The sequence below is a fragment of the Terrapene carolina genome, unplaced genomic scaffold (genome assembly GCF_002925995.2).
Source record: "Terrapene carolina triunguis isolate 2854851 unplaced genomic scaffold, T_m_triunguis-2.0 Scaffold97, whole genome shotgun sequence".
NCBI lineage: Eukaryota > Metazoa > Chordata > Testudines > Emydidae > Terrapene > Terrapene triunguis.
Genome location: NW_020664448.1, coordinates 11,674,198 through 11,699,553, shown reverse-complemented (window position 1 = coordinate 11,699,553; position 25,356 = coordinate 11,674,198). Strand labels below are relative to the sequence as shown.

The 25,356-nt window shown below is 42.8% G+C and overlaps 1 protein-coding gene across 3 annotated transcripts in view; it reads right to left on the bottom strand.

Annotated features, from left to right (window-relative positions):
- TMEM135 (transmembrane protein 135) overlaps positions 1–25,356 on the bottom strand; it is a 396,582-nt gene that overhangs the window by 92,258 nt on the left and 278,968 nt on the right. For all 3 annotated transcript variants that reach the window (XM_026651656.1, XM_026651654.2, XM_026651655.1), the window contains one exon: positions 11,856–11,902. In XM_026651656.1, coding sequence (XP_026507441.1) covers positions 11,856–11,902 — 47 coding nt within the window. The remainder of the gene's footprint in view (positions 1–11,855; positions 11,903–25,356) is intronic.

The window sequence follows — 25,356 nt, the reverse complement described above, 5'->3', positions numbered from 1 at the left end:
TGTTAATAAATTTGTTTTATTTTTTACTATAAACCAACTCAGTGCAGTGTTTGAAGGAAAGGTTGTATTTACCCCAGTTAAGTTAATAAGCTGTGAATTAACGTTATTGTTTCTCGGAGCTGTCCAGGACAGGGCTGGACATTGCAGAGCACATGATTTGGGGACAATGTGGGACAGGGTGTGTGTTGGGGTCACCTTGCTGATTGTAACCAAAGCTGGTGAAAGCCAGAGTGGGGCTGTGGGTGCAGACAGACTGCTGGGGTCAGAGTTACTGAACCAGGGTAGTCTAGCTCAGGGTGTGGCCTGCATGCTTATAGGCTGGCTGTGAGCATCCCAGGCTAGGTGCTACAGCAGCAAAGCACTGTAAGGCACCCTCGGTTGCAGGGCAAGTTGTGACACAACCCCTTACTGGTCTGGATTGCCCCCAAGCCCCATGACAACTCGGAGTTAGGAGTTCAAGGTTCTACTCTTATTCTGATACAGTTCGCTGTGCAATCTTGGGCAAGTCTGGGAAGTACCTATAGTATAATGATTAAATTCATTATACAGCATTTTATTTGCAAATAGGATTGGTGTTTTTTGTTTTTGCTCCCCCAGCAATTCCATTTTAAACATGATAGAATTAATCAGCTTGGCAAACAGAATACATTTACCACACTCTCTAGTTTTTGATTCTTACATTTCATTTCCTCAAATTCTTCTTTAGCATTCTACACAGCAACTCTCCTTAACTGCAAAATGAGCACTGCAGATTTCCATAAGGAACTATATTCTACGATTGTGTCAAGTCAAGCATACAAAGACATTAACATTCCTTCATTTCAACTTGATCTGCTTCTGTTTGAAATCTAAAATGCAGTAGTCATTGGTTTTTTTTCAATTGCTAGTCAGACCTGCAGCACCTAAAAGTTTCCAGAAATCAGACTTCAGCAGAATATTTAAGATTTTCCAATTAAAAGTGCAATTACTAAAGAAAAATTGCCTATTACTGATAAGATGATGGGACTTCAGTGACAGGTGATGCAGAATTCAAGCTACGATTTGAGGAGGAAAATAGAATAAGAGACAGAATCATTTATGATGAATACATATTAAAACCTCTAGTCCAATTATGATCCTGATTTCTGATGATAAAAAGTGAAATTGAAGACAGCCTAAAAAATAGCTAATTGATGCAATTATAAATATACTGAATCTTACTGTTGAGACAATATGATGTCTTTTTACATGACCCTTTGTTCAGAACCAGAGTGGTAGAATACATTGGTGATAGTTGTCATCTCTGTAATTGAATATTAACCTGAATAAAGCAGTCATCACCAACACCCAATAAAGTAAATAAATATAAAATTTAAATAAATTAATGGAGATATCCTATCTCCTAGAATTGGAAGGGACCCTGAAAGGTCATTGAGTCCAGCCCCCTGCCTTCACTAGCAGGATCAAGTACTGATTTTGCCGCAGGTCCCTAAGTGGCCCCCTCAAGGATTGAACTCACAACCCTGGGTTTAGCAGGCCAATGCTCAAACCACTGAGCTATCCCAGTTAAAAATCACATAAAACATTAAATACTGCTATGCATTCAGAAACAAACAACGTTTAACCTGGCTCTTAACTTAGATCAGGGGTAGGCAACCTATGGCATGCGTGCCAAAGGCGGCACGTGAGCTGATTTTCAGTGGCACTCACACGGCCCAGGTCCTGGTCACCGGTCTGGGGGCCTCTGCATTTTAATTTAATTGAAAATGAAGCTTCTTAAACATTTTAAAAACCTTATTTACTTTACATCCAACAATAATTTAGTTATATATTATAGACTTATAGAAAGAGACCTTCTAAAAATGTTAAAATATATTACTGGCACGCGAAACCTTAAATTAGAGTGAATAAATGAAGACTCGGCACACCACTTCTGAAAGGTTGCTGACCCCTGACTTAGATGGTTAAGACTAAAGGATAAAGTAGTCAAACTAGTTCCAACACTTGATAACTTTATTCCTATTATTCTATAGCAGGATTAGCTTCTCTTTGTCATTCACAACCTTATGTTCTGCTAATTAGCCAAAAACAAGTACTAAAAAGAGTTTTCACCTTAGTAAGAAAGGTGAGGCATAAGCAATATAAAAATCTAAATAGGTACAACTCCTCATAGTCCTAGCCTGTTCATACAATAGTAAAAGCAGAATACAATTAAAAGGCACCAAACAGCTCTTCACATGCAGTTGTCTAAATACAAAAGGGAGCTTAATCGAGCAAATAAAAGGGACTGAAGATGTGGAGACACCCGACACTTATAAAACAATTAGGGGCACTCTGAAATACCATTTCAAAAATATAGGAAATATGTTTCATTGTTAAAGAAAAGCAAATAGCCATAATTTGAGAGCACTGCAGTTACAATAATGAAATGGAATGAGAACTCTGCACGCAAAGGGAGCTTTCTGATTGGTTTTCAGTGAATGTATACAAGATTCAGTAATGCATCTTAACTGAATGGTAGGAGAGGGTAGCTTTACTTTTCAGGTGTCCGAATATCATTTTATATTACAATCATAAATATAATAGACAAATATGTTTATATACATACTTATATACAGAGTGAGAGAGAGAGAGAGACTTAGCATCTTTCATCTTGAGGATGAAAACTCAAATTAATGAAAAGTGCCATGAGAGGACATTGGAGGGAACCTCTCTCAATAAGCTTTCATTGAAACAAATCAGCCTAAAGCATTTATATTACTATCTTTGAATCTCTTGAGATGATTATTAATGGTTTCCCTAGTACAAATTACAGTATGTTATATTAAAATAAAGAATCATATCAGAAACAAGATGTGTAACAATATTCCTGCTTGCAAGAATTTTATGCTTTGTGATCAGGAAATCACAGAAATTTTCTTAAACAGAAAATACTGTTTACTCATACAGTATCTGTTTCAAATAAATGTTTAGTAAAATAATATGCTTCTTAAATTCTTCCCCACAGAAGACAGTGACTTTATTCTGAATTTTATGTTCAAATCCATTAACCAAATCATCCTACTTCCCTTAATAACTAGTTTTAGCTTGCAAATGCAGCTTTATACTTTACTTTCCAGTATTTAGAGCAGATGAATTAAGACATGTCTATTGTGAATCGGTACTATGTAGTCTAAGGATTAATTACCATAGCAACCAGTCTAGGCCTTTGACAATATATCTTCAAACAAATTGCTGGATTTTCTAAAGGTATGTGGATAGGATTTATATTTAGGTGTTTGTTTATTCTGAATAGATTGAAGGTTTTTCATTATGTGGATTTTTTACAAAAGTATACAGTACATACATTACCATGCTCTAAACAGTTTTAGTATTCTCAGCATACACAAAGCTGCAGCTAAATATGGAAAACAAAAATGCTACAAAAGAGCCAAGGTATTTAAATTTTATACTCGACATATGTAATAGCAATCCTCCATCTTAATGGCCCCTCCCTCCCTTCCTCTTTCTCAATAAAGAGCATAAAGGCTCTGATAATAAAAAGGCCCAGTTTTAATCTATCCAGTTACTCTGGAAAGCTATCCCTCCCACTACCCCCTTGTATTTTCAGGACTGATTTAAGGTAATGTGGAGTCAAAGTTCCATCTAAATCTCTCCTTCAATATCTCTCCCTGTTCCAGACACACTGGAAATGTTTTGGAACCAAGGACAGCAGAGGAAGAAAGTGCAGGAAGAAATGGGCATAATAACATCATAAGAAAGGCCATACTGGGTCAAACCAGTGGTCCATCTAGCCCAGTAGCCTGTCTTCCAACAGTGGCCAGTGTCAGATGCTTGAGGGTGAATGAACAGAAAAGGGAAATTATTGAATGATCCATTCCCTGTCATCCAGTACAAGCTTCTGGCAGAATGGTCTTTAACGGTGATTTGTGCATTGCTGCATCAAAAACTTATAAGATGCCAAAAATAATGTATTTCAAAACAAGCTAGGCAGCCCAAAGTCAAGTGCATGGGCAGGAACTTTTTACTGAGAGCAGTGAATAATAAGTCCAAGTAGAGCTTGTTGGCATCTCGAAGTGGGTGGGCAAAGTTTGGGTGTATTAGGATAATCCAGAAAGTGTGAAAGGTACGCTCTGAAGGCCCTGATCTCATGGTCACCTTTAAAGAAATGAGAGAAAAAATGTGGGAGACAACTGAAATAGAAGGAGATATCAGCAAAAGACTGCATGATAAGAAGAAATGTAAAAAGGAAGAACTGGGATTGTCAGTAAAATATGCCTCTTTTCTTTGTAACTCTAAACCCTTTTATTCAACCCTGCCATACCATGTTACAGCTGATTTTTCCCCTGCATTTTTTTTTTCTATTCTATACTCCGTTTCAGTCTTCTCTCTTCCCTTGTCTCAATTTCCTTCCTTCTTCTTTCCCTTCCATTCCTACTCTCTTCCTCTTTCATTCTTGCTCTTCTTCCTGCTACCCTTTTGTCCCCCTTCAATTTTTCCCAAATTCACAGATTATAAAGTCAGATGGGACCATCTAGTCTGACCTCACTGCATGGCACAGGCCATAGAACTTCCCTGAATTAATTCCTGTTTGAACTAGAGTATATCCGTTAGAAAAAAATCCAATCTTGATTTTAAAATTGCTAGTGAAGGAGAATCTACCATGATCCTTGGTAAATTGTGCCGATGATTAGTCACCCTCATTATTAAAAATTTGCACCCAATTCCCAGTCTGAATTTATCTAACTTCAACATTCAGTCATTAGATTTTGTTAGACTTTTATCTGCTAGATTGAAGAGCCCATTATTGAATTTCTGTTCCCAGTGTAGGCACTTACAGACTAATCAAGTCACCCATTAACCTTCTCTTTTTTTAAATGAAATAGATTGAGCTCCTGGAGTCTCACTATGAGGCATGGAATTCAATCCTTTAATCATTCTTGTGATTCTTCTTTAACTTATCAACATCCTCCTTAAACTGTGGACACCAGAATTGGACATAGGATTCCAGAAGTGTTCACAGTGTGCCAAGCACAGAGGTGTAATAATCTCCCTACTTCTGCTCAAGATTCCCCCATGTATACATCCAAAGCTTAGCCCCTTTGGCCACAGCATCTCACTGGGAGCTCATGTTCAGCTGATTATCCGCCATGACCCCCTAAGTCTTATTCAGAGTCACTTCTTCCCAAGATAGAGACCCCATCCTATATATATGACTTATATTCTTTGTTCCTAGATGTACAATTTTATATTTGGCCATATTAAAATACATATTGTTTGATTGCGCCAAACTTACCAAGCATCCCAGACCCCTTTGTATCCATGACCTGTCCTCTTCATTATCTACCACAATCAACTGAAATCTTCCTTTTTTTCCCTTTTCCCAGTTTAAGACTGTAACTCCACTCCCATAGTCCAAGCTACAGCACCCTCTCTGTCAGACTTCCTCTCTTGTCTTGTGGCTGGTGCATCAGATAAAATGATGTTTGGACAGTTCAGCAGACTTTGCAGGAGGCTGCTTGAAAAGCCTGTTGATGCATCTAACCAACCTAGAAGTCAGCTGAGAAGAGGTGAAAGAAGAGTTGTTGGAGGAGGGGAGGCATTCTCGGAGATGCAGTATGGAGTTATGAGCACTGTGAGCTGTCAAGAATGAAGCTGGGGATAGCCACATCACAGACAGAGATGCAAAGATATGGGGCTGGCAGATTATTTGGAGGGTAAGCTTTTATATGTAGATATCCTTTAACAATGGCATACGTCGGGGCAGTGTAATTGGGAAGACAGGGAGAGGGGCTAGCACTCCCACTCCAATATCTGGAAGAAGTGAAAGCCAGACCCAACTATGTTCCACACATGGGGAGCGGGGGGGGGGGGGGGGGGGGGGGGGGGGGGGGAGGAGACACGACGATGGATGAGAACGAGATCTGGAAGAGGGGCTGGAGTAGCTTCCATTTCCACAGTGCATGAGATCAGGTAGGACCAGCCACCAGGAAGGCAGTGGGCACCTGCCCTCTAGGGACTGACATAGGAGTGGCAGTAGGAACTAGCAGGATGCCCCTTCCCAGGCTGAGGCCGGCTGCCCTTGCCGCCCCCCACAAAGTTTCAGTAGATCCCCTTACTTCCCCTCTTATCCCTGTGCCCCTGCATTCACAGGAAGCTTCCTTCCCCCCACACTAGGGTTGCCAACTTGGTAATATTTAAAAACTGGACACTCCAGCAGGAGTGCCAGAACCTCCCCTGCCCCGCTTATTCCCTCCAAATCCCTGCCACTGCTCCACCTCTTGTCCCCGAGGCTCTACCCCCATCCACTTCTCTTCCCCGCTCTTCCCTGTCGCTCGCTGCTTTTCCCCTTCCATTCCCCCGCCTGGGTCAGGAGGGACTCGCCAGCGGAGCCAGGGCTGGGAGCTGCAGCCACCCGGCTCAGTAACAAAGCAAGGAACAACATCACAACCTTTAAAAATCAAGTGTGTCCTGCAGCAGTTTTCAGATGATCTGCTCTGATATCCCCATGCAGCTTCAGGTCCTAAACCCAGGTCTCAGGAAGATCTTAATGTACAATTTACTCCTATGGATTGCCTTTCCCTTCATCTGGTGCCTTCAGCCTGCCCTTTTCCTCTCTCCTCTTTCCCCGTCCCTGTAACCTGGGGTCAGCTGTACAATGGGAAAAACTGAGGACTTATTCAGGCCTTTTTAATAAGTTACTTTCAAGAGGCCAGCATGAGAATTTTAATTAAACCTGTGCATTCAAACTACTTACATTGCATACTTAAATTGCCTTTGTATGTCAGACTTTGCCAAATGGTTTGTAGGAAAGTTGTGTGGAACTGCAGCTATTCCCAGTAGATACCCAGTTGTATGTAAAAATATCATAATTCATTCTTTTACAGAAGTGCGTATCTTAAGTTATATTATACTGTGCCAAGGCTATTAGTAGAATGATCCAAACCAACTTCTGCTAAAGTCTCAGGAACATTATATATATATATATATATATTCATATTTATTATAACAGGAGAGCTTTTCTTCTGCCCAGAAAATTAAAAATGTGTTTGTCGTGACATCCACACGTGGCAATGAGACCTACCAATTCCTAGAGCCGTCAGAAAACCTTTGTCTTCACATTTACTTTTAAATAGACCATGTTAGTAATGTTCAGGATTACAACAGTGAAAGGGCAATGACCAGTAATGAACTTGTTGCCCCAAACTCTGAAAAAGAGAAAATGAGTTTTAAGTCTAGCAGGCCAAAGTGAATCACTCTCGAGTGATTTCCTGTTTATACTTGCTTTAAAACAAACCATTTTCTAAACCTCCCCAGCGAACAGAATGATTAATAATGATTGCTGACTAATTCCCCGAGCAAAATACTTTACTTGTAGCAAAAGAGCCAAGTTACAAAACAAAATGATCAGCCATATTTTAAAAAATGGGATCCCTCTGAAAAGAGCCAACTTAGACAATTTCAGCCATACAAAAGATGTGATCACTACAAAAGGAGCCAAGTCAGAAAAGAGTTAGCCAAGTAAAAGCAGACAGAATTATAGCCACATTTCTCTGCACAGATCCAACATGTAGATTTAGAAGAAGATAACTATTACTCCGAATTGTATCTAGTTTAATTTGGCTGTTTGAATAGCTAATGCCTTGCAAACTTGCTCATTTGTAACAAAGATGGTTTGAAATGTAAGTTGTTCCTTAAATTCAGAGCTCATTAAAAGGTATTAGACTGATCTCCTGGGCACTGGCGTTTTCATGTTTAGCCACCTGTAAGAAAGGAAGGAATAATGTGAACTACTGACACACATTGCTGGGTTCTAAATTAGCTGTAACCAGCCAGGGGATATTTATGGACAGTTCTGTGAAAACATCTACTCAGTGCACAATGGTCGTCAAAAGAAAAAAGACAAAAAGAAAATGTTTGGCTGTATAAAGACTAGTTTAGAAAATAATATTAGAAATATAGTAATGTCATTTTATAGACAAGCGATATGCTGTCACCTTGCACACCATGTTCGGGTCTGGTCACCCTTGTCTTGAAAGTGAAACAACAGAAATAGAAGTGGTCTGGAGATTAGCAGAGGAAATGAAGTGGATACATGAAAAGACTTCCATCTGAGGAGAGACTAAAAAGATCAGGATGGTGTAGTTTACAGAGGAGCCAATTAAGAAGGGACATGAGAGAGGCATATAAAATGACTGATACGAGAAGATATATAAGACAGCACCTGATTTAATACAAGAATAAGGGATTTTCCAACAAATGTAAAAGACAAAACTTCAAAAACTGAGAAAAGGAAATACCTTTTTACACAATGCATAATAGGAAAGTTTGTGTGGATATACATGAAAATTTCCTTTCTCTGAGTAATAATGTCCACAGATCCATTATGTAGGATCCTCAGCCTATTTGCTGCTTTGGAGGAAGACTCAGACATGCCAGACATTGACAGGAAGAGGTTTGGTCCTGCCAGTTTGAGATAAACTTCCACAGCAAATGGTAACTGCCTGATAAAATGGTCTATATTGAATTCACTTCACAAATAACTCAAGATAGATATTACATATACTGCAGAGTTTAACTGTATACATTTATCAGCTAAACCAAAGGTCATATCAGATCTTTGTTTATAATAGAACAATCACTTTAGGTTGGGCTGGATCTTTGAAATTCATTGTGCTGAGAAAGGAAAATTTCAGGGAGACATGGAAAAAATGTCCTATTCTCATGTAATAGTGACTACATATTTGTTACGATGAGATCATAGGGATGAGATTCGTTACGATGCCTCAAGGGAGAGAGAGAACCTTATTAAGATTACATATAGATATTGATTTTTTTCTCTTTTACTGGAGGACTACAGATCGGAGCACTTTTGTCCCAAAGGCAGCATCAGCCAAGCTCAACTTGGAGAACAAAGAGCATGTGTGAACTGAACCATGTAGCTGCTTGGAAGATTCTCTCTTATAAGGCATGTGATTTCCATCTTCCTCATAAGGCTGTTATTCCCACAGGAAGACAGTTCTGATATTATCAACATAAATAGTTGTTTTTGTCTTGTACACCCTGGAAAAGACAACCTTAACCAAATGGGATATTCTAGAACTGATGGACAAACCAAAGGCCAAAACCCTGCATTGGAAATGCTGTTGTCCCAAAATAAAGCATAGGTTTTTCCTATGGGATCAATAAAGGGGGATAGAGAAGACATTCCCCTATAGACAATGGGAAAATCTTCTATGTGATGAATGTCTGAGCAGATTTGGGTGTCCCCATCTTGGATTAGATATTTTCTGGGAATCTGTTGGAGGGATTCCAAGTTGAGCTCCTGCTGGATTTGTTTGTCATCAGGAACAGGAGATTTGTTTGTGATCAGGAATAGCATGCAGTAAAAGTCCCTGGGGTCTATTGCCCAACTCTGCACCAGATGACAGATAGTTTAATGACTATTCCCCATGTGATTTGTCTTCTTTTCTTCCTGTGACAGCCCTTGTAGCTCTCTACACAAAGCTCCCTCTAGAGGCTCCTGGGAAAAGGAGCTTGGGGGTTAAGAGATTTATCGCTGATGGGTGACAGGACATGGTCCTGAGCGAAGGTCCTATCTGGGAGCAGAGGGATTCTGTTGCAGTCATTAGGCTAACAATTTTCTCCCTTGTTGCAAACCTGACTCCAGGCCTGCAGATCCAGAGCGTACTCTGAAGTTGACTGCTGCATGGGGTTTCCCATTTGGGCCAGGTTAATTGAGAAAAAAGACTGGGAGAGACCCTGGTTCAAGAGAAGAAAAAAGGGATGGGCTTGAGGGCCCATTACTGCATTCACTCTTATCCTCAGAAACAAAACTGAGACCAACATCCTCCATCTGTAGTCTTATTTGCAGAGGATGGAAATATGGTGCAGCTGTACTTAGATCATGGCTGGAATCATGGCCAACATTTGGGCACCACCTTTCTCTTTTCTTTGAAGGTACTCTGACTGAACCCTTATTGCATTGTCCTGGCTCCCCGTCTAGCTCCTCAGGGTTGCCCTTCCATTCCAGTCGTTTTTGAGGAGGCAGGAAATCTGTTTGGCAGAAAAGGAGAGAGATTGTGAACCACGCCCCACAGGATTCTCCTCTGAGGGACCTGTGACTGCACAAGGCTCTAAAATCTACATTCCTCACTATGTGCGGTGCAGAGATGTCATAGCAGACCTGTAGCTTGGCCTTCCTTCTGGGTTTATCTTTCATCTCACATTGCACAAAGGACAGCAGTACTTTCTCGGAAGAATCTTCTGGCCATGGTCTAAGATAGGTTATTGTACCAGTTGGATCACAGTATGGCAATTCATATGTTACTATAGCATGAATAGAGATAGTAAAATGTCCGGATGCTGCCTCATTAGTATGCTTCAATCCTTTCCTAAAGCGACTGGGCTACTAGAAGAGAGAAGGTGGTTTTGGTATCCATCCAAGGGACTCTCAAGCAGTGGTATTACAGAATGACACATTCAGTGATGTCTTTGATTAAGCAAGAATTTATTAGAGTATTTCACAGAGAACAAAGGGAATTTTTAAATGGCAACATACAATATATTGCTGTGCTAAATGCCCTACATAAGCTGGTTAATGTGCTGTACTAAGTTTTCATTTTACCTTTTAATTTCCCCTTTAAATCACTGGTTCACCACCACAGAAACAAACAAATAATTAGCAACTTTTAAATTAACCAGCATTCATAACTTTCACAAAATTACCCAGCATTTTAGATTTTCTTATAAGAATTCCTCTAGACAGGTGTCTAGTATCAACATTACAAGTGAAATCCCCCAGGCTATTCATGTGCTGCCATAACACAACTCAGGAGAGCAGCACATAACAAAACAAAGAGGAACCTGCCATTTCAGAATCTTAATGGGTGGTGGATGAGAAAAGGAATGCTTTTTAGAAGCTTTTACAATGATGTTTCCCCCCTCCACAGTATATTCTCAGCCAATATTTGTAAGTGATTCACTGGCTATGTAATTATGAAAAATAAAACAAAACAAAACACAGTTGCGAAACTTCAGGACCTCTACCAGAAAATTCTAACACAAAGGTTGTAGGTATACGTTATTTTAAGGAACGACTACCCAAGTATAGGGATGGAATGACTTTAGGAAACTGATATATAAAATTCAAGTACTGAAAAGTTACATGTTTTTAATATACATTTCTTACAAACTAAGAGAAAGAACATTTTAAAATGAGTTTCTAACCAAAACCACACACTGCATATTTTTAAAAAGAATACAAATTGATATATAATAATAAAGTATGTAAAAACAAATTAAAAAGCAGCTACACTCCAATTAGGCACACCAAATAGGGACACCTGCACTCCAAAGATATTTCACAATCACTTCTTTTATTGTGATGTTACAGTTACTGAAATGATCAGTATACATGCTGTATATATTAGTTCATATGCTCCTAATATTTACTTATAAAGAATAACAACTATCTTCCTATCAGTAAACCATTCAGAACAACTGGGATGGAATATAGATGTTTCGTACCTACAATGGCTGCCTTAGCACAGTTTTCATTAGTTTAAATAACTTCCACAGCTATTTATCTGCACGTGTGTGTGTATACACACACACACACACACACACACATTTTACACATAGACACACACCTCATAAACTCACTTTTCTTCTAAACTCTTTGGATAATTTGTCTTCATGCACCATTAAGTTTTGGAACTAACAGCAGCAAGTGGCACAAAGATCTATCCAGTAGGCCTGCTCCAGGAATATACTAGGTGGTGGTATCTTGAGCTCAGAATCAAATGAGTAAGTGGGCAATTTTCTGTTTCAAGTAATCCTTTAATATTAATAGAAATACTAGTAACATAACATACCTGAAAAAGAACATGAACAGAGCAGCTGTGATGCAGAACAAAAGGACCTATAAGAAGGAGAAAGAACATTATTACATAAGAAGGTTAGACTAACTCTATATCTAAATCTGTTTAGGATCAGAGGAGGCCTCACAGACATTAGAATGTGAAGTTTACCTTAATTTTCCATGTTGAATGGGCCTGATCCAAAGCCTATTGAAGTCAACAGAAATAATCATTTCAGTAGGCTTTTAGTTCAGGCCCTGTATAAATGAATAAATAAAAATATAAAAGCTAGGTCAGGATGGTGCAATGACAAAAACAGCAAAGGAGGCAGAGTTTGAAATAATGTGACATTAATTTCCTTCATGTAAAGTTTCACATAACCAACCATAGGATGAAATGTTCTACAATTCACTCAAATGGAAGGATACCAAGGTTGTATGGAACAGAGATAAATTGAGCTCTGTGGGGGACAGTTGAGCAGAATATTTTTTTTACTGGTCTGAGAACATCACCTTCAAGACCACCCTAGGAATAGGAATTTGGAACTGTTATTTCATTTTTAGTGTTTTCCATTTGGAAATAATACAGAGCACAGTATATACAGTGTAATTATTCAGACATATCTTACAAATACTTACAGGCAACTTTCCCCCTTTTTAAAGTACCCTAATGTAAATATACTAAAGGCCTAGAAGACTCTATAAGGAAAGATTAAATAAAACTGAAATGGTAACATGAGGGGAGAAAGTGAATGCATATCATTAAATTATTATAGGCCTTTCACAAGTGACCTGATAACTTTGCTTATTGTTCCTCTTAGTTTCTCCATCAGGGCCATTCTAGACGACTCTTTAAGATAGTCAGCATAGGAAGGAAAAAATACCCCATTTCCATCTGAGTGTTCACTAAGACAGGAATGTTGACCTTAGGATAGCAAAATCCACAGTCATTTTTAGCATTTAATGAACTTTAGTGGGAACGCTTGAGATTTGGCATTTAGAACTGTTACCAGTCATTTCCACATGGCAGGATACAGCTTCCAAACTTTCACTATGCTAGTATAGCATATTTTATTTTTCAAGTGCTTTACAAACATTACTTTTACTATTATTCAGACAAACTGGGTTTAAGAAGGAATTTATTAGCAAGTTTCCAAACATTTTTCTTTCGTTTCCTTTTAAAGGTTGTCAGAAGCAGCACACAATATTCAGGATTGCCTTTTATTTGTCCATGGAAGTCAATGGCAAAACTCCCATTGGCTGCAACGGGGCTAAGATTTCACCACAGAAGAGTTTCTTTTCTCCCGTTCGCTGTCACTGTAAAAGGGCCAGTTGAGTCCCATATCCTGCCAGGGAAGAATTCCCTCTAGTGTAGGCTTTGCACAAAGCAGCTTACACTGTTCTATGAGGCTCCTGCCACAAGCCCCAGCATAGGGAGCATGTCATGGGCACAGGCAGGGTTGCAGTATATGCTGAGGACAGGGCTGCATTACACAGTGCTGTGGGGAACCTGGGCAACACTATCAACCATAGGACGTTGTAACTTAGGCAGTCCTATAGGGCTGTATACAATACTCTGGAGCCCTCACAGGTCCCTGTAATTGCCCACAATTGGGAGGACATAAAAATGGCTTAGTTCCCTGTGCCTCCTAGAGATGCAAGTTTTGTGCTGTGCCTCTGCACCCCAGGAACTTCTGGCCTCTTCTGGATTGCAAACTTCTCGTGAGGCACTCAAACACTGCCGATGGCTGCCGTTTAAAAATAAGTAAGCTTAGAGAGAATATTATGTTTGGACACCATGTTATCCAAAAGATATGGACAAATTGCAGGGATTTCAGAAGGGAGCTATGTAGGGTGACCATACGTCCCGTTTTGGCCGAGACAGTCCCTTTTTTAGGCCCTGTCCCGGCTGTCCCAACTTTTTTGACAAAACTGGGCATTTGTCCCATTTGCTCTGCTAACTTATCACCAGCTGGCAAGAGCAAACGGGACGAATGCAGAGTTTTGCCCAAAAATGGGGTGGGAACCCTAGCAGGATGCAGAGGAACATGTAGGAGGTGGGGGGAGGGGGCGAGTGACAATGCCAGCCCTGCGGTGGAGGGTGGGCTAGGGGGAGCGTCTCAGGCTGACCTGACCTGCATGCAGGGAGGAGAGGGGGGCGTTGAGAAGCCAAGTGCACGGGCAGGCGGTTGCTCGGGAGCCTCGGGGGGGCTCGGACCATCAGCTCCATGTGCGGGCTTGGACGACCAGCCCCGTGTGCAGGGGGAAGGGGGATCGCGGGTAGACAGTGGGGGGAGGGGGGGAGGGTCACCCTAGAGCTATGAATATTTTCAAGAAGCAAGAGAAGAGGTTGAAACAGCTAAATAAGAGGGAGAATAATGAGTTAGGGTGCTGCATGGAGGTATAAAAGACCTTTTCTGTAACTGGTGTTCTTCAAGATGTGTTGCTCATGTCTATTTCACAATAGGTGTGCAAGCTCGCCACGTGCACCGGTGCCGGAAGTTTTTTCCCTAGCAGTACCCATAGGGGAGCACCCTAGCGATCCCTGGAGTGGCGCTGCTATGGTGCGGTATAAGGAGCGCTGTGCGCTCCCCCCACCCTCAGTTCCTTCTTGCCAGATAACTCTGACAGAGGGGAAGGAGGGCAGAATAGACATGAGCAACACATCTTGAAGAACACCAGTTACGGAAAAGATAACTGTCTTTTCTTCTTCGATTGATTGCTCATGTGTATTCCACAATAGGTGATTCCAAGCTATATCTGTTGAGGGTGGGAAGGAGTTCACAAACTCTCGGGACGGAGAACGGCCCTGTCGAACCCAGCGTCCACCCTGATCTGAGAGACAATTGCATAATGCGAGGTGAACGTGTGAACTGAAGACCACGTGGCAGCTCTACAAATGTCCTGAATGGGTAGATGGGCCAAAAAGGCAGCCGACAAGGCCTGCGCCCTAGTTGAGTGCGCCTTCACAATTGGTGGCGGAGGGATTCCCGCCAGGTTGTAACAGGTACGGATGCACGAGGTGATCCATTTGGAGAGCCGCTGAGTGGAGATCGGCCGACTTTTCATGCGCTCGGCCGAGGCGATGAACAGTTGTAAGGACTTTCTGAACAGCTTAGTCTGCTCCATGTAAAAAGCCAGAGCCCGTCTCACATCCAGCGTGTGGAGGCGGCGCTCCTCACTGGATGCATGGGGCTTGGGGCAGAGGACCGGCAGAAAAATGTCCTGACCCATGTGATAGGCGGAGACCACCTTTGGGAGGAACAAAGGGTGTGGGCGGAGCTGGACCTTATAATTATGAAACACTGTGTATGGGGGCTTGGAGGTCAGAGCCCTGAGTTCTGAGATCTGCCTAGCCGACGTGATCGCAACCACGAAGGCCACCTTCCACGAGAGGTGTGACCAGGAGCATATGGCTAGAGGCTCAAACAGGGGCCCCATGAGATGGGCCAACACCAGGTTTAGGTCCCACTGCGGGACTGGAGGCCTAAAATACGGGAACAGACGATCCAACCCCTTAAGGAATCGGCCAGTCAGGGGCCGGGGGTGGTGGTGGTTGGGCGGGGAGGAAGTAAACTGGAGGGTGTAGCCCCGGGAAATGGTGTTGAGGACCATCGGTCCGAGGTCAGCCGCGACCACTCCAGGAGGAAAGCACACAACCGATTGGAGAAGGGAAGCTTCACTGAGGGTGGATCCCCGGTGAGAACTGGCAGGGCGCCCCTGGGTGTCCTGTCAAAACCTCCTTTTCCCCGTTTGCTTGCCCTTGGAGGACCCAGGCTGGGGGGGCAGGCCGAGACTGCCTCTGTGGGCGCTTCTTATAGTGCCGTGACTTCTTATAAGCAGTCTCGTACTTTGACTGGGTGGCCTGCGCGGGAGTCTACTGCGGTTTGAACTTAGGTTTAGCCGGAGCCGGAACATAGAGACCCAGAGTCTGGAGACTCGTGCGGGAGTCTTTCAGGCCAGACAGTTTTGTATCCATTTGTTCTGCAAACAGAGCTTTGTCGTCAAACGGGAGGTCCTGCAGGGAGGTCTGCGCCTTACTGGACAACCCAGAGAGCAGGAGCCATGACGCCCTTCTCATGGACACCACGGAGACCATGGACCGTGTGGCCATGTCCGCTGCATCCGAAGCTGCCTGCAGGGTTGCCCTGGCAGCCGCTGTGCCCTCCTCCACCAGAACTTTGAACTCCTTCCTGTAACGCTCCTGAAGGGAGTCCTTGAACTTGGGCAGGGAGCCCCACAGATTGAACTCATACTGGCCCATGAGAGCCTGGTGGTTCGCCACCCGTAACTGGAAGCTCGAGGACGAATACACTTTTCTTCCAAATGAGTCCAGCCTACTTGAATCTTTATTTTTCGGGGTATGGGCTGGTTGACCCTGATGTACCCTGTGGTTGACCGATTTGACCACCAGGGAGTTAGGAGCAGGGTGGGTGTATAAGTATTCATGCCCCTTAGTGGGTACAAAATACTTGCGTTCTGCTCTCTTAGAGATGGGGGCCAATGAGGCCAGGGTTTGCCACAAGGCATTTGAAATTTTCACCACCACTTCGTGGAGAGGCAAGGCCACCCTGCCCGGTGCCGAGGAGGACAGTACATTAAACAGGGAGTCCGAGGGCTCTTCCATCTCTCTGCTTGGAGGTGTAGGCTTGATGACACCCTTTTTAGGAGCTCTTGGTGGGTCCTAAAGTCCTCCTGCAGGACGGAGGGAGGAGGGATCATAATCAGAGGAAGCCGGCGCGGTACTTTGTGTGTCCACCGGCACCGGAGGGTCCACAACCTGGTCAGTCTCCAGGCACGGTGTTGAGGATGTATGTCTCACCGACTCCTTCCTTGGAGGTTTGGAGAGGGAGGCCGATGGTCCTTCTGAGGCTCCGGCCACCGAGCAAGCCCCCACTGCGTCGGGGGCAACGGTGCCCACTGGTACCATTGGGCCGGCCACAGGGACCGGTGCCACTGCACCTGCTGTGACACCGCCGGAGCCAGCTGTTCGGCCTGGCTTTCCTGGCCCATCGATGGAAAACTACGAAGGGAGGCTGGGCTGACATACAACTTGCCACTGTCTCTGGACTGGGAGGAGCGGCGGCGCCGGGAGTAATGCCTACCACGGGACCGCGATCCCATAAGAACGGCCATACTGGGTTAGACCAAAGGTCCATCCAGCCCAGTATCCTGTCTACCGACAGTGGCCAATGCCAGGTGCCCCAGAGGGAGTGAACCTAACAGGTAATGATCAAGTGATCTCTCTCCCGCCGTCCATCTCCACCCTCTGACAAACAGAGGCTAGGGACACCATTCCTTACCCATCCTGGCTAATAGCCGTTAATGGACTTAAATTCATGGAGGTTATCTAGTTCTCTTTTAAACCCTGTTATAGTCCTAGCCTTCACAACCTCCTCAGGCAGGGAGTTCCACAGGTTGACTGTGCGCTGTGTGAAGAAATTCCTTTTATTTGTTTTAAACCTGCTGCCCATTAATTTCATTTGGTGGCCCCTAGTTCGTATATTATGGTAACAAGTAAATAACTTTTCCTTATTCACTTTCTCCACACCACTCATGATTTTATATACCTCTATCATATCCCCCCTTAGTCTCCTCTTTTCCAAGCTGAAAAGTTCTAATCTCTCCTCATCTGGGACCCGTTCCAAACCCCTAATCATTTTAGTTGCCCTTTTCTGAACTTTTTCTAATGCCAGTATATCTTTTTTGAGATGAGGAGACCACATCTGTACGCAGTATTCATGGATTTATATAAGGGCAATAAGATATTCTCCGTCTTATTCTCTCTCTTTTTGAATGATTCCTAACATCCTGTTTGCTTTTTTGACTGCCGCTGCACACTGCGTCTTCAGAGAACTATCCACGATGACTCCAAGATCTCTTTCCTGATTAGTTGTAGCTGATTAGTTGTAGCTCCCGACATGGAGGACCGGTACCGTCAGTAACAGCTGCTCTGTAATCGGCTCCGGCGGGCGGACCCACGATGGCGAAACGCCGGTGATCGACGCCTGGGGCTGCGAAGGCGGTGCTGTGGCGGGGTCCTGGAGTGGGATGACAAACGGGAACGACATCAACGTTCGTGCCGTGACTGGCTGCGATAGCCCCTCTGAGACGAGGACCTTTGGCGTTGTCTGCCTCGGTCCCGTCGGTGTTCACTCCTCAAGGCGGAGTGGTGCCGAGAGTCTCGGTCAGACGGAACCCAACCTGACAGCCTGGTGGGCGTCGAGGGTGATCCATGTGGACTTTGCCCTGAATGGACACTGGGTGGCAAACGGCGTTGGGAACGTTCCCTCGACCGAGACCGGTACCAAGCCAGGGGTGACTGTGGAGATCCCAGCGGTGGCTTGCCTCTGGAGCGCAAGGCCGACACTGGCGGTGCTCCTGGTATCGGCATGGACATAACATCCCGGGCCGCCTGCAGGGCCTCCGGTGTGGAGGGCATCCAGACATCCGGGAAGGCCTGCTCCGAATAGGCCGGGATATTCCACTCAACTTGAGTCGGAGGCCTAGAGGTCGGTGGGGATCGAGGACTGCCCAACATGGGTTTAGCCTCTGTCCTGCGTTTACTCCGGTGCCGCGGCAAAGAAGGCCTCTTCCTAGCCTTCTTGGCATGCCCTGTGGACGGGGAGCGATGCCGACTAGTCGATGGCGCCGAAGGGTCACCGTGCATCGACACCGTGGTGCCTGGTGCCGACTCGGAGTGGCGTGCCGGAACTGGGGTCAGCGCCCACTCCATTAGAATAGCTCGGCGCCTGATGTCCCTTTCTCTTCTTTGTCCGAGGCTTAAACGACTTGCAAATCTTGCAGCGATTGCTGAGATGGGTTTCCCCCAAACAGCATAAACCAGGGGTCGGCAACCTTTCAGAAGTCATGTGCCGAGTCTTCATTTATTCACTCTAATTTAAGTATTCACGTGCCAGTAATACATTTTAACGTTTTTAGAAGGTCTCTCTCTGTAAGTCTATATTATATAACTAAACTATTGTTGTAGTAAAGTAAATAAGGTTTTTAAAATGTTTAAGAAGCTTCATTTAAAATTAAATTAAAATGCAGAGCCCCCTGGACTGGTGGCCAGGACCCGGGCAGTGAGAGTGCCACTGAAAATTAGCTCGCATGCCGCCTTTGGCACGCGTGCCATAGGTTGCCTACCCCTGGCATAAACAGTCTGCGTGCGGATCACTCACTGGCATAGATTGCCTACAAGTGTCGCATGACTTAAAACCCGGGGATGGGGCATGCCCCGGCCCGGGTGCTCTAGCTAAACTAAACTAAACTAACTACAGGTACCATACACTGAACAAACAAGCAGTTTTGGGGATGAGCTACAGTAAAGCTGAAGCAGAGCAGTTCTGAAGCACCGTCGCTGGCAGCAAGAAGGAACTGAGGGTGGGGGGAGCGTGCAGCGCCCCTTATACCGCGCCATGGAGGCGCCACTCCAGGGGTCGCTAGGGCGCTCCCCTACGGGTACTGCTGGGGGGAAAACTTCCGGCACTGGTGCACGTGGCGAGCACGCACACCTATTGTGGAATACACATGAGCAATCACTCGAAGAAGAACTAGAAGAATGTGATAAAACTTAAAAAGGAGAAAATTAAGCTGAATATCAGGAAAAACTGAAATCTACTAAGCTCTGGAAAAGGGAAGTCATGCAGTCCCCACTGCTTGGGACTTCTATCAATTAGACTGGCCAAGATACTGTAAAATGTAGAGTAGTGAGCTATCTTCTAACTTATTAGTCTTCTTCTCTAATTTGCATTATGACTTTGCTTGGGTTGTGTTCTTAAATAAAGAATTTGTACCACATCTCAAGTCACACTATCGGTAAAACAGTGTGGTAAAATGATAAGGATTTGTTTCAGTTTCGTAACTAGCCTGCTCAAACCAGAAGCATACTTACATTTATGACTAAAGTACTTCATTTCTGCAGTTAATGAAACTACTGTTGCACATATAAACACTGCACTTCTGGTGAGTACCTGCTTCTTCCCCCAGCATATTTTCACTGCTACCTCTCGGCATAGTCCCATACAGAATTTCCATCCACATGTGCTGTCACAGTTGTAGCTCAGCATGCTGGCAAAAGTTAATTATTTTGTTTTAGCAGCAGTGATGATATTGGCAGCAGTTCAGTTTGTTACAAGGTCTGTTTGATCCCGAACAGCCAACTGGGGAGCATGTCATTAGATAAAGACTGCTGTTCAGATGTATCGTCTAGAAGTACTCCGCTGATTTTAGATTAAAATATCATTGTTGATTTTCACCTGCATTGTCTGATAAAAGTTTTAGTATATATGCACCATTTCACTGACGATTTATACTGAAATTCTGTAGTGAAATTACTTCAAATAAATATAAAGTCCCCTTTATGAAAATCTGCTTCTAGGTCACCTCCACGTCGTATTCTGTTCTAATCAAATCTTTACAGTTTGCCAACTTCATAAAGTAAACTCCTCTCTCATTACCACACTCACCTTGGGAAATAAGCACAAAGTGACGTAAAAGAGATTAAATTACAAAAGACCTTAATATAAAGCAGTTGGGAGCCAAAGTAAAACTCACTTAGGTAATTGAAGTCAATACCCAATTTATTATGCAACCAAGCTATAACCTGATGGGTCAGATCTTTCCCCTATTCATTTGAAATATAGGTACAAAGAGGAGCCTTCTTTCGAAGGCTAAATTTCTGTGCAAAGTAGCTTATGATGCAAATACCAAAACGGACATATGTAGATAGGGAAATGTACAGTAATAACTTCCTCCAATTTTACAGAAATAGTTTGCATTAATCAGTTGGTAGAAGACTTACAGTAAGAAGAAAATCCTGGTCTTATTGAAATCGGTGGCAAAACTCCCACTGACTTCAATAGGGACAGATTTCACACTATATCTTAAATATGCTGTTAATTAAGAGGACATCATCAACTCAAAAATCACACTGTGTGAAAACATATCTACTAATGTTTTTAGTAACGTGGGAAGATTATCACAAGGAATTAGAGAAAAAAAATGTCTTTTTGTTTGTTTACTTTGTGTTTAATTGATTTCACTGATCCTGATCCTAATGAAGTTACTCACATAAGTAAGTATGGTTCAGCCTAAGGGTTACAAAGTCAGGCCTTTAGTTTTACTTGTTTGTGAGCATTGGGGGACAGAAAAATATTTTTTAAAACAGGAAACGTAAAAAAACCCTGAAATTGACAAGGGAACTCTAGTAGGACAGGCATCCCCTGAAACTACTTTTAACTATTTCTTTAAAAAAAAGCTGACTAGATTTCAAGATCATTGTGTCCTATTAATGTGTTTTATCTCTGCACATGCACTTAGAAATGTTTGATAAACCCATTTTATAAATATGTTAGATTACATTTTATACATAAGCTGATTGTATTTTAAAAGTTTCCTTCATTTTGTGAACAAACAAAACAAGGAAATAGTTGTGGGACTGCAAAATGAGCTATGCCCACACACACAGATGCCTGAAGTAACCTCTAAACCACAAGGGAAAAAATTGGTTTTAGAATATTATTTAAAATAACAAACACCTCTCTGGATACTTTTTTTAAGGGAAAGATGTGGGAATTAAATCAAAACACATGGCATCCCTGAATGAAATGGACAAAAAACCCTTCCAACTTATAAAGTTTGGTTATGACCAGAGTCATAGATTGCTTAGGATTTAGCAGCAAGAGCAAATCCATGTTCATATATCCGCAGCTACCACAACATTAATAATTTCAACTGGAGAGTGATTCAGGGCTGCAAACGTTAACCAATGTTTTATGCCTGAGCAATTGGAATGTTTACAATAAGATGACAAAGTCTCACACATAAGGTAACCCCAAGGGAGATATTTTACAGAATGTATCCTTCATTTCCTATTACTGCCATATATTTTATTAATCCTCTTGTTATTCTGCAGCTTGTGTGTTTACACAGAAGTAGTTTTGCTTCCTGACAACATTAATGTTTTTAAACATTAATACGTTCTCATAAGAGTCTAAAAAAATAAACAGTAAAAATTGTTCCCGTCATAATTTAAGCCATTGTTAAATGAAAAAGGAAAAGGCTAACGCAGTGCTCCAACAAAACAAAACAAATGCCCTCTGGGGATTTAAAATTGAACATTCATACAATCTATGAAGTGAAAAACATGAAATATTTAATTATCTAAGAGGTAAAAATATGTATAATATTTTCTATATTAATATTCTCTCAAAAATGCAAACAAAGAATGAACATATATAACCAAATAATCACATATATGAATCAAGTCCATTGGCTCCCAGGCTGAATTTGTACGGCTAGTGATTAGAAGCAGGTAATCCCGTGTATTTTATGGGACTTTTTCCCCAGTATAAAAAGCATATAATATATCGATTTAAAAAGTGAGTATTTTTGACTTATAATTAATCTATTTTATCATTAAGATTTATGACGACTAAGAGGAATTAGCAAAGTATTGCTTTACTCTTGATTGAAATTGTATATGGCTTTGCCTACCAAAACCATTCACTTTTCCTATTTACCTGCAAATGGACAATGGGGAAGTAATCCAATGACAAAATAAAGATAATAAACCAGGCTGATGAAAATTTACTGGGCAATGAGATGAAGGTTCTCACGAGAGGGTGAAGTGAGAAAGAAAGTAGACAGAAAAATGTGAGGATAACCATTCAACAACTAAAAAAGTGTTGTCCCATAGTGAGATTTTCAGCAGGAAATATAAAATTATTTCCTGAAGCATGACTCTTGGAACTCACACAAGAATAATATGTGAAGCAAAACCTTACTAATCCTACAATAATTGTTGTAATTGCCACAGGGGTGTTATGAAATTGCAAATGGGAAAGGAAGTGGATCGATAAAATTTACTGTACCCCTCATTCAACAAATATGAATTTTCAAAATCTCCTGCCTTATTTTCAGACAACCTTCAGGGCCAGAAAAAACACAGAAAATTACCTGCATTAGTCAAAAGAAGCACATGCAATATGTACTTTGCAGCCAGCATTCTCAATAACTACAAAACAACAACTATATTAAAGCAAAATTCAAATTTCAAAATTGACAGCAATCTTGAAAAGAGAAAAATACCAAACATATAAATAATATAATTCTGTATTTTGAGTGAATTAAAGTTGAAAAATAGTATCCAGCGGGCCGGAAGTCTACTCTAGGTTTTTTCCTTGCATGGTCCATCCACCACTTGATTTATGTTACAGGGTCAATAAACTGAGCTTGGCAACATATAGACCTTGATGTTTTCCAGCTGTAGAAACAGATAAATCAAGAAGACAGTCTAAATGTTTGTAGAAAGAGTGATATACCCTGTGCCACTGCTTTTAAAACTAACATTTACACTATATTTTTATTTAAATGTCTTTAATGAGATGCACATAAACTACATAAAAAAGAACACTGTTACATCGTAGGTCAGTAAATTTGATGTGTAAATGTTTTATAGGTTTTGAAAGTCACTTACTCTATCATATCACATTTTATAAAAGGAATAAAGTTGCTGACAACACATCGGTGGCAGATTTTCAGAAGTGCTCACAATCGACGTCAGACTTTTCAAAAGAGCTCAGCTCACGTTTAAACACTGAAATGAAATAGCCAGTTTTTCAAGTGTTCAGCATTCAGCAGCTCCCAACTGCAGTTACTGAGCACATTTGACATACAGCTGCGGAAAACCTGGCAGCTATGGTTGGGGTAGATAGGTGTTAGGTTGTGTAGGAGTGCTGGGCTGTCTGCAGGTCCTTGGGACAGTAGAAGCTGAGGTATCTGAAGGGTGTTGCGGTTGCTGGGGAGAAGAGATGCTTGGGTGTTTTGGGGGTTTACTGGATGCTATTTGAGAAGAGTCAGAGTGGCTGGGTGCTACCTGCTTGTCTTGGGCACTTTTTCTTGCTTGGATCCAGCAGGACAAGTAACTACAGGGGAAACAGAAGGCCTGTCACATGTGATTCTTCGCATGAATCTATTATAAATAATAATGTAATTAGTGTCTTTTATCCTGAAAGATCCCAGAATGCTTAAAGGAATTATGATCTTGATCCAGAGCCCATTGATGTCAGTGTGAGTCCCTCCTCTGACTTCAGTAAGCTTTGCATCAGGCCCTACATTGTGCATACGCCACTGAAAAGCAGCCAGTTGTGCAGTGAAAGACAGCCAATCATCACTCTGCAATAGTATGGGGAAAGAAATTTTTGGCCACTGACATAGCTGCACAGCCTTCAACATTCGTGCATAGAAGACAATTCTCTGTTTAAATCTTCATCTGAAAGATCCTCACACAGTAAAGTGCATGGAACACTATATATATTTTGAGTCAGCTGTGTTGCTGAGTCTCCACTCAATAACCCCTCTCTGTCATTTCTGAGAGGGATTTATGTGGCAGCAGAGAAAAAAGTGAGGCTACGATATGAGCTAAGAAGCAGCAAATGTACATGAAAGCATGCGGGACAAGGCCTCTGGTTTACAGATGCAGAAACTAGAATGAGCCACTGAATTAAACTTCAAACTTAGAAAAATACTTAACTATTTCTCTTCCACCCCCTTTCTCCATCCTTCCTTTTCACCACACACTTTTTGGTTTCTCCACTCTTCCAGAGCAGATGCATAGTCTCTGCAGGTCACCTACCCTCTGCTGGGAAGTGTATTACAGTAATTAGGAAGGAAGTGATTTCCAGAGATCATGATCAAGTAGAGTCACCTTAAAAAAGGCATTAGAAAAAAGCAAGATATTATAGCACACTTTCTTTTGATCATGTTGTGATTTTTGAAAAAGTTAAGAAGTCGTCTTGTTCACACATCTGTATTTGTACATCCAAGTATTTGTAGGCTTAGAAAAACAAAAAATACTGGAAAAGAGTAAGCTTATTGATTTCTAAACTCAGAGTTGATATAGGGTTACCATATTTCAGCAAACAAGAAAGAGGACGGGAGGAGCCCCGCCCTAGCCCCGCCCCCGTCCTGCCCTAGCCCCGCCCCCCCACTTCCCGCTCCCCTCAGAACCCCCAACCCTCCCCCCGCTCCTTGTCCCCTGACTGCCTCCTCCTGGGACCCCTGCCCCTAACTGCCCCCCAGGACTCCACCCTCTACCTAAGCCTCCCTGCCTCTTGTCCCCTGACTGCCCCCTCCTGAGACCCTCCCCCCATCCTAACTGGCCCCCTAGGACCCTGTACCCTGACTGCCCCAACCCTTATCCACACCCCCACCCCCAGACAGACCCCTGGGACTCCCACGCCCCATCCAACCACTCCCCACCCCCTGACAGCCCCCACCCCAGAACTCCCAACCCATCTAAACCCCTCTGCTCCCTGTCCCCTGACTGCTCCAATCCCTCTCCCCACCCTTGCCCCCTGACAGCCCCGCCCCCAGAACTCCCAACCCCCCGCCCCCGCTTCTTGTCCCCTGACTGCCCCCTCCTGGGACCCCTGCTCCTAACTGCCCTCCAGAACCCCACCCCCAATTTATGTACAGGCGTGACTACCTGCCCTTTCCTGGTTATTATACGC